The sequence below is a fragment of the Indicator indicator genome, chromosome 22 (genome assembly GCF_027791375.1).
Source record: "Indicator indicator isolate 239-I01 chromosome 22, UM_Iind_1.1, whole genome shotgun sequence".
NCBI classification, from domain to species: domain Eukaryota; kingdom Metazoa; phylum Chordata; class Aves; order Piciformes; family Indicatoridae; genus Indicator; species Indicator indicator.
The window spans coordinates 6,062,025-6,075,514 of record NC_072031.1 but is presented as its reverse complement, the minus strand read 5'-3'; the positions used below and the strand labels follow the sequence as shown (position 1 = coordinate 6,075,514).

The 13,490-nt window shown below is 56.5% G+C and overlaps 1 protein-coding gene across 1 annotated transcript; it reads left to right on the top strand.

Moving 5' to 3' along the window:
* The first annotated feature begins 5,181 nt into the window (after positions 1–5,181).
* AQP8 (aquaporin 8) lies at positions 5,182–12,202 on the top strand. Its single transcript, XM_054391204.1, has 5 exons — positions 5,182–5,396; positions 8,490–8,616; positions 9,597–9,811; positions 11,295–11,429; positions 12,160–12,202. Exons 1-5 carry the CDS (start codon positions 5,182–5,184, stop codon positions 12,200–12,202), a joined length of 735 nt encoding a protein of 244 aa, XP_054247179.1.
* Positions 12,203–13,490: the final 1,288 nt, after the last annotated feature.

The following is a 13,490-nucleotide window of genomic DNA, read 5'->3' as shown; positions in this document are numbered from 1 at the left end:
CATGGAGATGGGAAATGTTCTCTGTGGTTCCTAAAAGGGATCTTTGGAAGCTGCTGCTTGCTTTGTGCCACCATTTCCTGTTCTAGTTGACACAGTTGCTGTTGTCACTTGTAAAACAGGTGCAAGCACAAACAGGGACAAAAATAAGTGGCTGCTAATAGGAACAGATTTCTCTGTCCCCATCCCCACACCTTTCCCCACCAGCAGAGTTTTCCTCAAGCTTGTTGGGCAGAGCTTGGTGTCAAGAATTTCATCTCATCCCTGAGGGGCCAAGGGTGCTGAGAGCAGGGTGGTTTCTTCACCTCACAGTGGTGCCAGAAGAAAAGGCAGGGGCTGGAGAAGACTCTTCCCAGAGGAATGTTGGATTGAATGGATTGAAGCTCAGGGAAGGCAGATTGAGAGTGGAGATTAGGAAGAAATCCTTGACATTGAAGGTGGTGAGAAACTGGAACAGGTTGCCCAGGGGGGTTGTAGAAGCCTTCTCCCTGGAGGTGTTGAAGGCCAGGTTGGATGAGGCTTTGAGCACCCTGGGCTGGTGGAGGTGTTGCTGCCCATGTGAGGAGGTTGGAAGTAGGTGATCTTCAAGGTCCCTGCCAGCCCAGCCCATTCTATGAACCTGTGAGGTGAAGCTGGAACTGGGTCTGCAGCAGTCACTTAGGAGGTGTTAGAAGACTGTGTTCTGCTCAGGAGTTGTGAGTGCAGGGAAGCCACAGTTCAGGGCAAACAGAGGTGAAATCCAGCCCCACCTCTGCCACTTCATGAGGATAAATATAGATCATGTCTATTGCTGCTGTAAACCTTCCAAGGCCAGCTCAGGTGGGGCTTGGAGCCTCCTGGTCTAGTGGAAGATGTCCACTGCCCTGTGGCAGAGGGGTTGGAACTAAATGATCTTTAAGGCCCCATCCAACCCCAACCACTCCATGACTGCATGGCAGACTCCAGGCAGCCACAAGCGTGCTGAGATGCTGCTGTTCCCTTCAGGCATTGGTGGAGCCCTCAGCCTGCAGCTCCTTGCCTTGCCCATGCTCATCTTGCTGCAGTGTGACTTCTGGCCACGTCAGACAACCCTGTGTCCAATGTCTTGATGCTCTTCTGGCACTTCTCAGCACAGCACAGCTGAAAAGTGGAGAGAATTCCTTGATGGGCACTTTGTGTTTTGCCCACCTGCCCTCCCACTCAGCCAGGGCCTGCTCTGCCCCTTGGCTGGGAGGGTTTGGTGGTGAGCCAAGCCATGCCTTGGCCTCATTTTGTCCATCAGGAGATTCCAGTAGGACTTAGGAGAGCACTTTAGGAGCCACAAAGGGTGGCTGCTGGAAGTGTCATTGTTTTGTTGCTTGGATTTGTCCCTGGTTCTGAGGTCAGCTCAAATCACCTCCAGGAGGGTGGTGTTTGCCCTTGTAGCCATCCTCACACCAAGGCAGTGCTTGGAGAACTGCAGCATTCCCTGGAATCCAGGGGCAAAGGCAAGAAACTGCCAGCTGAGCTCTTTGACAGTGGCACTTCAATGTGGCAATGCAAAAACCCCCAAACTCCAACATTTCCTCTTCCCTGGTGCTCCAAACCAGAGCAGTGGTTTCCCAGGGCTGACATCTCCCAACTGCTTTCTTTCAGATGTTTTCCCGTCAGTCCCAGGTGGCAGACATGGGATGCCCAAGCAGTGCTGCCTGCCACTTGGTTCAGAGCCTCTTGGCTGGAGCTCCTACCCTGTGGGAGCAGCAGCTCATGGAATCATGGAGTTGTTTGAACTGGAAGAGACCTCTGAGACCACTGAGTCCACCCAACCCCACCACAGCCATTCAACCATGTTCCCAAGTGTCATGGCCACACATTTCTCTAACCCCTCCAGGGATGGGGACTCCACCACCTCCCTGGGCAGCCTGTTCCAATGTCTGGCAATATGCCTCAAGATCTCCCTTGGGTTGTGTTGTTTCAGCTCTGTGCTCTGCAATAATGAATTCTTTGTTGCCTGAGCATGGAGCACTTCCCCTGGAAGGCTCAGGCAAACACTGCTGCTCCTCAGCAGCCATGGTAAATGTTTACAAGCCAAGGACACAGAGTTAATCTTCAGTTCTGGGCTCTGACCTTCCAGCACTCTGAAGCCATTGCTCCACTGGGTGACATGTGCAGCAGCCTGTGGCATGGTGGCATCACCATCATAGAATCACAGAATTGTTTGGATTGGAGAAGGCTTCTAAGATCCTCCAGTCCAACCTTCAACCCAACCCCACCATGGCCATCAAACCATGTCCCCAGGTGCCATGGCCACAGGTTTCTTGAACACTTCCAGGGTTGGGGACTCCACCACCTCCCTGGGCAGCCTGTTCCAATCCCTGACCACTCTTGCAGGAAAGACATTTTTCCTCATTTCCAGCCTAAACTTCCCCTGGCATAATTTCAGGCCATTTCTTCTCATTCTATCACCTGAGGCTAGGAAGAAAAGACCAACCTCCACCTCCCTCCAACCTCCTTTCAGGCAGCTGTAGAGAGAATGAGGTCTCCCCTCAGTCTGCTCTTCTCCAGACTGAACAGCCCCAGGTCCCTCAGTAGTGTCCTTGCCCCAAGCACAGGGCAGCAGTGTCTGGAAGGAGTCATTTTGCTGCCTCTGCCCTGGCTGAGGAGCAGCAGAGCCCTGGGCTGGCTCCTGGGGCTGGTTCATGCTGCTGGTGTTTTGGGGCAGCTCAGCCATCTCCTGGTGCACTGCTGCCATACCAGTTGGGAGCTGCTGGAAAGAGGCACCAGGTGGAACCTGAGCATCTCACCTGAATCTCTCATCATAAAGGTCCTGAAACCTGAGGTGCTTTTGCCCCAGTTAAAATCCCTGCCAGTGAGACCCTCCTCTGGTTGTGCTGGGAGGTGGGGATGGATGGGTTTGATCTCCCTCTTGGAAACTGGCTCCAGGTGACTGTGCTTGGGCAGATGACAAGATTGAATCAGGTCTTTTCCACAGGTCCATGAGGGGATTCAAAGAGGAGCCCCAAAGACCAGCCAGCCCCAACCACTCACACTCCACATTCCAGTGATTTCTATCACCTGATGTCAAGACCCTGTGTGTGCAGGAAACAACCTCTCAGGCTGGAAACAGAGTTGGTAGAGGCTCACTTAGAAGTTCCTGCTGTGGAATTCCCTTGTAGCCTGACCCTTGTCTGCCATGTGGCCAGCAACAGCCTTCCCTGGGACAGGCAAGTGGAAATTTCCTTCCCATCCCCAGTGCCTTGTGAAAACATCATAAAACATCTTCAGCCTTGCTTAGGAAAGGTAAAAGAGAGAAATAATCTGGGAGCCCCAATCCTTAATCAGCCACCACAAACATGAGAGGCTGCAGGAGATTGCTCAAGGAGGTGAAATGCCACCAAGCTCACCTCCTGAGGGGTGCTCAGCAGAGCTGCTCTTGGAGCCTGCACTGAGCAGAGCCCACATTTGCTTCACCAGGGCTGTTTCTGCTGTGCCCATGGCTATGTGGTGGTGCCCACCATCCCCTGCCAGGCTGCAGCTTTCTGGCTGTCCCCCCCACCTTCCTTGGTGACTGCAGCTCCATGGCTTGAATGTGGTCATCCCCTCTGGGGTGGGGGTGGGGGGCTGGGGAGGTTTTAAGTGTTTGATCAATGACAACTTTCACAGTGCTTGGTGGGTCCCTTGGCACCCTCACAGCAATCCCAGCATGGTGGGGTTGGAAGGGACCTCTGGAGATCATCCAGTCCAACTCCTCTGCTCCAGCAGGAGCACCCACAGCAGCCTGCCCAGGATCACAATGGCCAGGTGGGGTTGGAATCTCTCCAGACAAGGAGACTCCACAACCTCTCTGGGCAGCCTGCTCCAGGGCTCCAGCACCCTCACACCAAACAAGTTTCTCCTCCTGTTGAGATAAAACCTCCTGGGTTCCAGTTTGTCCCTGTTGCCCCTTGTCCTGTCCCTGGGCACTACTGAGAAGAGTCTGGCCCCAGCCTCTTGTCCATCCCTTCTGCCCCTTCTCTTCAGCTATTGATCAGCACTGAGAGCACTGAAAGGAGGATATGGGCCCCTCACTTCAGGAGCTCTGGGCAGAACTTGGGCTGAGGTTTAGAGGAACTGGCTCTGGCTGTGGTTCAAGCAGGCTCCTCCAGTAACTTGAGGCAAATCTATCACTTTTGCAGCTCTCTTGGATCTGGTATAACACAAATGAAACCCCAAGTATTTGCCATGCCCTAAAATTGGAACAGGCTTTCCAGGCAGGTAGTGGAGTCCCCATCCCTGGAGGTGTTCAAGAAATGCATGGCCATGGCACTTGGGGACATGGTTTAGTGGCCATGGTGGTGCTGGGTTGATGGTTGGACTGGATGATCTTAGATATCTTTATCAACCTTAATGATTCTATGATCCTAAGTCCTAGGCTGGCTCCAAAGGCTTCATTTTGCCTCCTGCTGTGTCAGCATGGTGCCCCTGGACACCCTTTCCTGGGGTGCAGCCTTCACCCATCCTCCTCCTGCACCCTCTTCAGGGCTTTCAGTGACACCCTGTGTGAAGGGCTATGCTTTCTGTTACCCCTTGGGCTTGGACCTCACTGCAGAGAGCTGTGCTTTGCCCAGGGCTGCTTTTTCCCAAGGAGTGATTTTCCCTTCCCAAAGCTCTGTAAGCCATTTCCCAGGGCACTGCTGGCTCTGTGCATACCCCATGCCCACGATGCTGGCATCTGCCAGGTAAAAGCTGCCCATCAGAGTAAGCAAGCTGGGCTTGGCACAGGTGCTGGCTCTGCAGGGACCTCCAGGACAGGAATCACATCCCAAATCTTGGCACAAAACCCCAAAACAACCACCACCACCACAACAACAAAATCACAAGGGAAAAAAGCAAACCCCAAAGCCTTGAAGGAAGGAGTGGTGGAGATAAAGAGCTTTGATATTCCTGGGGCTGGCCCATCAGCTTTTATTGCCCCTTCTTGTTTTTTTCTCCCAATCCATTTGTGGAACCTCCCATCCACTGCCCCCTCATACAGGTCAAGAGGAGCCTGGCAGCCTTTCAGCAGCACAAGCAGGGTGCTCCTCAAGGGGTCTTGTCCCTCCACTGGGACCCCTCCAAGACCTGAGCCTCCACCTCCAGCTTCTCCGCAGTGGTGACTGTGGGACCAGCTGCCACCAGGACTCTTCCTGCTTCCTTCCATCCCCATTCATGGGCACTGGTGAGCGTGGTCACCCCGTGGTGAAGGAGATGATGGTGATGGACATGCAGACCAGGCCCTCAGGGCCTCACTGGTACGAGCTGTACCTGCAGCCCTGTGTGGCCGAGCTGCTGGGCACTGCGCTCTTCGTCTTCGTCGGCTGCCTCTCCGTGCTCGAGGACTCCAAGGGCACAGAGCTGCTGCAGCCTGCCCTAGTCCACGGGCTGGCATTGGGACCCATCATCACCATCCTGGGAGGCATCAGGTAAGGAGGGGTTGGCACCTCCCCTGGCCCCCTCACCGGGGTGGCGTGGTCCATGCTGCAGCACCCACCTGGTTTCTGTGCTGAGCAGGAACCAGGACGATGGAGACTCCCTTTTTATGAGGAGTCCCATGGAGAAGGCAAGGGGTGAGGGGGACAAGTTCCTTCTGGGGAGAAGCCAGAAGGCAGTGTTTCCCCATGAGAACAGTCAGGCATTGGAATCATCTCCCAAGGAAAGCAGCAGAGTCCCTTGCATTGGACAGTTTGCAGGCTCAGCTTGGCAGGGTGCTGGGCCAGCTCATTTCAGCTCCACCATCACCTAGAAGGATTGGACCAGGTGATCCTTGGGGTCCCTTCCAACCTGGCGCTCTGGGATTGATGCTCATGGCTCCCCTCACACTGCCTTTGGGATGTGTCCTGCCACAGCCACGCTGTGCTGCCATCCAGCCTCTTGGTTAGCAGGATGGCTGCACAGGTGGTGGTGATCACCCAGAGCAAGTTGGTTTGGGGAGGAGTTTGCTTGGCTTTTGAGAGCAGTGTTTTATTTTTAACCCCTGGTAATAAAATTGGTCACAGCTGAGGCAGGCTCCTGGCTGTGGAAGGCTGAGATGTTGGCATTTAAAGGATGTCAGAAGGGAACAAGCTGCCCCAATGATGCTGCTCCCCTGGGTGTTTGCAGCTGAAGACTGTGAATTCCTTTTAGAAATAGCTTCAATTCCTCAAAAGCAACCTTTAGACAAACCTGCTCCATACAAAAGTTGATGTTTGCTACAGGGATTTATCCTGAAGGCAGGAGTTGCAACAGTCCCTGTGGGGTTTTGTTGCCTTCTCTCTGGTGGGACCCACTCAGCCCTCAGGGATGGAGTGGCTCTGGACTGGGACACAAACCTCCCTCAGCCAGGGAGGGGGGCTCAGAGTCAGAGCAAATTGTTGATTTAGCAGTGCCCATTAGGAGGGAGAAGCCCTGGGGAGAGGTTTGTGGGGTGCATGTGCCAGAAGAACCATGCTGGATGCCCACTGCACCCCAAAGCCCACAGTGCAGGGAAGCCATGGAAAGAGGAAGCAGAATGGGGAGGGCTTCATGATGAGGGGGTGCAGAGGTGTCCTGTGGGTCCCCCATTAGCTCTGAAGCCAGGAGGAGCTGTGTCTGAGTATTTAGCCTGAAGTGAGGGTTTAGGGATTTCTAATGATAGGATGAGGGGCAGTGGTTTGAAACTGGAGCAGGGCAGATTTAGGTTGGACATCAGAAGGAAGTTCTGCACTATGAGGGTGGTGAGACCCTGGAACAGGCTGCCCAGGGCTGTGGTTGAGGCCCCATGCCTGGAGACATTCAAGATCAGACTTGATGTGTCCCTGGGCAGCCTGCTGTAGTTGGAGGTGTCCCTGCTGAGTGCAGGGGGGCTGGACAAGATGACCTCTGAGAGTCCCTTCCAACCCAGTGCAGTCTGTGAAGCTGTGTTCAGAGAGGGCCCAGCTCTGGGTGGGAGGTCGCTGGCTAGGTGCTCCAGGTGGGATTTATTTGCAGACAGATCCTTCTTGAGTTCCTGGGCTCCCACCCATCCTGGATGTATCTGCAGGCAGAGCCCTGTCCCGTGAGCCTCAGCAGGCAGCTCCTTGGTGTGGTGCTGCTGTGCTGGGTCTTTAACTGCAGCTGGAGCAGAGGTAATTACAGCTGCCAGGCACCTGACTCATCGCCTGCCCCAGCAATCCTGCCCAGGCTCAGTGGTTATGAAACTTCTTCATCACTCTGTGTCCCTTGCTAATCTCTTCCAATTAGCAGCTATCTGAGCTCCTCTTGCCTGGCAGCCTCATGCTGAAGGATTTAGGTGAGCAGCAGCTCCTGCCAGCCCTTCCCAGAGCTGGGCAAGGGTGCAAGGAGACCCTGATGCCTTCACATCTCTGTGGAGCAGAGGCAGACAAAGCCTCAAATCCCATTTTTTAACAGTGGTGCTGGTGTGGCTGGGAGGTGGCCTCAGCTCTGTCCAAGAGTGATTTGTCTTCTTCCCTGCCTCCCTGGGAATATGTGTCCTGGCCTGGATGAGCAATGGTGTGGCCAAGAGGAGCAGGGAAGTGATTGTCCACCTGGGCTCAGCAGTGGTGAGGCCATACCTTGAATACTGGGGTCAGTTTTGGGCTCCTCACTCCAAAAAGGACACTGAGGGGCTGGAGCAGGTCCAGAGGAGGGCAATGAAGCTGCTGAAGGGTCTGGAGATCAGGGCTGGTGAGGAGCAGCTGAGGAATCTGTGGTTGGTAAGTCTGGAGAAGAGCAGGCTGAGGGGAGACCTCATTGCTCTCTACAACTCCCTGAAAGGAGGCTGCAGTGAGGTGGGGGTTGGTCTCCTCTCCCTAATCTCAGGTGACAGAAGAAATGGCCTGAAATTGTGCCAGGAGAGGGTTAGGTTGCAGATGAGGAAAAATGTCTTTGCTGCAAGAGTGGTCAGGGATTGGAACAGGCTGCCCAGGGAGGTGGTAGAGTCAGCATTGCTGGAGGTGTTCAGGAGATCTGTGGCCATGGCACTTGGGGACATGGTTTGATGGCCATGGTGGTATTGGGTTGATGGTTGGACTCCCTGCCTCTTCTCCTTGTCCCAGGCAGGGTTTGCTGCCACAAGAGTCTACCAGGGAGTGACTTTCCTCCTGCAGGAGCTGCTCCAGACAGTGCTGGTGGGCAGGTGTGGTGCTGCCACAGGCACAGCTCATGCTGGGAAGGGGGCCAGTGGTGTAACCCCCCCTGTATCAGGGCCTCGGGTGCACTCCATGTCCTGCAGCTCCCCACAGTGCCAAGGAAGATCTCTTCTCCATGAACATCTCCTGGTAGCACTGTGGGAGCTCCTGGAAGCACCTGCAGGGCACTGGAGACATAGCCCCCCCAAACCTGTCCCTCAGCCCACCCCAGGGCAGCTCCTGCCCCTCCTGCAGCACACAGGAGGAGTTGGTGTTCAGCATGGAGATGCTGCAGGTTCAAAGCAGTACCTGCAGAGATACTGCCAGATTCTGCTCTTCTGCAGCACCTTCTCATGGCCAAGTGCTGAAAGAGTATTTGTGGCTCCAGCCTGTGGAGTGAACCCCTTGCTGATGCTCCTCTCTCCCATGCAGTGGAGGCCACCTCAACCCTGCAGTGTCCCTGGCTGTGTGGCTGGTTGGAGGGCTGAACATCACGATGCTTGTCCCTTACTGGCTCTCCCAGCTCTGTGGAGGGGTGATAGGAGCTGGCCTGGCAAAGGTATGGACACCTGGGGGGGTCTCTTTAACCAGAGGTAACACAGGGCTGAGGGACTTTAACTGACTTTGCTTGCCAGCCCCAGCCTGCCACCCAGCCCTGCGGGCTCCAGCAGCAGTGTGTGATGGGAAGGGTGAGATGGACTTGGTGTAAGTGGTCAGGAACTGGAACAGGCTGCCCAGGGAGGTGGTGGAGTCCCCATCCCTGGAGGTGTTCAAGAATCCTATGGCCATGGCACTTTGGGATATGGTTTGGTGGGCACGGAGGTGTTGGGTAGAAGGTTGGACTTGGTGATCCTAGGAGCCTTTTGCAACCTTCCTGATTCTAGGAATCTGTGATCAAGAGTGGTGGTTTCTCACCAGGTGACACAGCTCAGGGGTTTGCTGTGTGGGTGCAGGGTTTGTCTGCTGCTCAGGGCCAGGGTACCTCATCCCACCCCCCAGACCTTTCATGCTCTGAAGGCAGGACTTGGACACTTCTTTCCTCACCCCAGGCTCAGGTCTGCATCACACTCTGGGGCCTGGCTAATGAATTCTTGATGGCAGCTTCTTCTCCGGAGGTTTGCTCTGGCAGCCAGCCAGGCACAGAGTGAGGCAGGGCACCTCTGCAGCTCCATGCTCACACATGGTGCCTGCTGCTGCCTTGGTGCTCTTCAGCTGTGCTCCATTGCTGCTCAGTGCTGCCCATTGCCAGCATCCAGCCATGGGGTTCTCGGTGGCACAGGGCGGTTTGGCCACCACGAACCCCTTGGGGGCTGGGTGAGGCTCCTGCTGGCTGGCTCCTTGCCTCAGGAGGTGCTGAAGAGCCTTGGCTGCTGAGTTGGTGTCTGCCAGGAGCATAGGGCTGGCTTTCAGGAGGAAAGTGAAGAGCTTAGCTGCGTTTAACCTGCCGCATCGCCCACGCTGGCCTCACAGCGAGGACATATGCCTGGGCAAGGTCACAATATGGAGCCTGCACAGCACAGCCTGGGCTTCCCCCTGCAGGCTGTGGTGGAGGAGGAGTCCTACAGGAATTCCACGGGAGGAGCCTTCAGCATCATCACAAGTGATGAGCAGGTCCCCCCTGCCCTCGTGAACGAGATCATCATGACCTCCTTCCTGCTCCTCGTGGTCTGCATGGGAGCCATCAATGGGAAGACCAAGTCCCCACTGGCTCCAGTCTACATCAGCTGCACCGTCACGGCCACCGTGCTGGCAGGGTGAGCTCCTCAGCCCTCCTCCCACCAGCCAGCCAGGGCCATCTGCCCAGCAAGGTCCTCAAGCAGGGGGGCAGGAGGGGACCACAGGATGTGGGGATGGAGCTGGTGCTCAGAGCTTCCTGTGGAGCTGGCTGAGCAGAGCCCAGGGGCAGCTCTTAGCACCCAGCATCAGGGCTGCACTGTTCTCTCCCTGGCCAGCACTGAGGATGCTGCCTCCTGCACCAGGGAGGAGAGAGTGCCTGGAGAGGGGATGGGATGGGATGGGATGGGATGGGATGGGATGGGATGGGATGGGATGGGATGGGATGGGATGGGATGGGATGAGATGGGATGTACCTCCTCACAGCACATCAGAGAACCTGCTGGCCAGTGCCACCTAGAATAGCTGAGCACACTGCAGAGGCTGGCAGAGGACCCCACCAGACTCCTACCATCTCTGGGCAGAGCTGCTGGGTGCAGAAGCTGTTGGCTCATGCCCCATGTGTGCTCTGATCCCCAGCAGCCTTCCCCAGTACCAACCTTGGGCTGGTAAAGCTCAGGGGCCACACAGGTGGTGCTTGCTGTAGGTAGCCCTGAGCAAACAGCAGAGGGTCCATCTGCAGCCTTTCCTCACCACATCTCCTCCTGACTGCTGGAAGGGCAGGCAGGACTCTGGCTCAGGTGGCACAGGTGGCACACGCAGCTAAGGAGCAGGCACAGCGACGGATGCTAATGGGCACTGCCCCCTCTAGTGGGATGCCAGCTCCTGTTCAAACCTCCTGGGCAAATATTTATCTGCTGAGGGTTTCTTCCATCTGCAGACACCTTCATCTCTCCTGCCTCACCTCCACCTGGCACTGAACTTTCCCTGGGTAAAAGCCCAGCTCCTGGTGAGCCCCAAGAGAGACTCAGCCTTCCTCTTGCCACCCCACATGGTGGGGTTTCCTTGACAGCTTGGAGACGAGAACCAGGGAAACACAAGCCAAGGAGAGAACCCATCTCTGACCACCCTTCCCCTGACAGCCCAGGATCACTCTGAGAACCACCAAGTCTCACTTTTACTTTGGGTCTCAGAATTTAGCCTCCTGCCCTGTTGGGTTTCTTTTTTTGTTTATTTGTGCCTGCAGGTGCCTGCTGGTGAGCAGCTGCTTGGGGCTGGGCATCCTTGCCCCCTGCCTGGAGGTGTTCAAGGCTAGGCTGGATGAGGCTTTGAGCAACCTGATCCAGGAGGTGTCTCTGCCCATGGCAGGAGGTTGGAACTGGATGTTCCTTAAGGTCCCTTCCAACACAACCTGTGATCCTTATGCTGCAGAAGCAAATAGTCCCCAGGCACCCAGCAGCTGTGTCTGGGTGTGGACCGGGGTGGTCCCAGCCTGAGCCCACCCAGAGCAGGTTCAGATCCTAACAAGGAGCCCCAGAAGGGTCACACCGTTGCTGCTGCCTCCTTGTCCCAGCAGGGAGAGGGCAGGAGCTGGAGCCATGTCCCATTCCATCCTTCTTTCAGAGGCAGTGTGTCCGGAGCCTGCATGAACCCCGCCAGAGCCTTTGGGCCCGCGCTGCTGGCAGGCTGCTGGGACTACCACTGGGTGTACTGGGTAGGGCCCACTGTGGCTGCCCTCCTGGTCAGTGTGACAGTGAGGTAAGTGTGGGGCACCACAGCACAGCTGTGCTGGCTGATCCCCAGCATCCCAGCATGGTGGGGTTGGAAGAGACCTCTAGAAATCACCCAGTCCAGCTCTTCCTGCTCAAGCAGGGGCACCCACAGCAGCTTGCCCAGGATCACAGTGGCCAGGTGGGCTTGGAATCTCTTCAGACAAGGAGACTTCACAACCTCTGTGGGCAGCCTGCTCCAGGGCTCCAGCACCCTCACACCAAACAAGTTTCCCCTTCTGTTGAGATGGAACCTCCTGAGTTCCAGTCTGTGCCCATTGCCCCTTGTCCTGTCCCTGGGCACCACTGACAAGAGTCTGGCCCCAGCCTCTTGACCCCAGCCTTTAGCTCTTGCTGAGCATTGATCAGATCCCCTCTGGGGCTGCTCTTCTCCAGGCTCAACATCCCCAGGGCTCTCAGCCTTTCCTCCTCACAGAGCTGCTTCAGACCCCTCAGCATCTTTGTATCCTCTGCTGGATCTCTCCAGTAGTTCCCTGTCTCTCTTGGACTGGGGAGCCCGGGACTGGATCTAGGACTCCAGATGTGACCTGACTGGCAGAGTAGAGAAGGAGAATCCCCCCAGGCTGCCTGTGTCCAATCCCATGTCTTTGGTTCATCCATATCTCCGTGTGGGGCCAATCCAGACTCAGGGTGGCACTGGGCTGCAGCTGGCACTGGGTTCCTGATCCCAAGTTTCTCTCTCTTTGCCCTCTCCCAAGGCTGCTGCTGGGTGACCAGAGCACCCGCCTGATCCTGAAGTGATGCTGGTGCAGCCCCGTGTGTGCTGCCAGTGCTTGTGTGCCATGGGTGGCCAGTGTGGCTCAGCACAGTCAGCATGAAGCTCCTGCTCCTCTCCATTCCACCTCCCCTCTGCACCTCCCAGGCAACCCACACTCAGGAGATGGTTTGTCTGATGCTCCAGAGATGATGGAAAGCAGCCAAGCTGGACCAGGCAGCATCACCCCAACCCTGGTCCCCAGGGCTCTGCCAGCCCCTGGCACAGCTGCAAGGACCAACTCACCAGGAACAGCCTCTGACCCTCATCAGTGCCCACAACATGCCAGTCTTCCCCAGTACCAGTCAGCATGGTGTCCTTCATCCCACCAGGGCTGTACCTGGGTGTTTGCAGTGCCAGGGAACCTGGTATCTTCTGCAGTGGGCATCACCTGTGTGCAGAAGGTCTGAGGTGTGTGGCTGTGGCTGGCTCTCCAGGAGCATCTCCAGCTCCCTGGGGAAGTCTCTGAGAGCTGCTGGCTCCCCAAACCCTGTGAGGAGGCTGCTGGAACCCTTCTGAGGTGGCATGAAGCAGAGGGAAGCAGCTGTGCCCGGGGACCAGGTGGCATTGCTCACCAGCACTGACACCAATCACATCAATCCTTCCTGACTTCTCGTGACAATATTAACTCTGACACCCAAGCAGTGAGCTGCCTCTGCCCTGGCACATGCTGATGGGAACTCCTCAGCCCCAGGAGGTGTTGGTGGGTACTGCCAGGCTTCCTGCCCTGTCCCACACCAGCTTCTGCCTTTGTCTCCTCTCTGAGCACCTCTCCTCTCTCTCCACCAGCTCCCTCCTCCTCGTCCAGCCCCCCCAGAGCCTATGCTCCACACGGCAGTCCCCTACCCAGATTGTGCCATAGGTCAGCTCCTGCCCCTCCTGCAGCTCCAGCATGATGCCAGCAGCTCATGCCCATGGTCTACCGAATGGGAGGGTGGCAGAAGAAGGGAGGTTTGGTGGCAGTCTCATTTCTAGCCCCTCTCAGCATCAGCAGGGGCAGGGGGTGACACGCTCCAGAGCTCAGGGTGGATTTATCCCTGCACAGAGGGTGAATGCTGGGGGTGAGGGGCGAGGGGAGGGGGCTGGGGGGCTCCCTTACCAGAGGAGCTGGTGCCAGAAACAGGAGGAGCTGGCAGGAGGAGAGCGATGGAGCTGCGTGGGCAGGGGGAGAGCAGCAGCTTTACGTCAGCTGAGCGTCCGTCCCCACGGCAGCTCTGCCCTGACTCATCCTGCGGGCTGCCCTTGGCGGGGGGCGGGGGGCGTCATAGGGAGCCC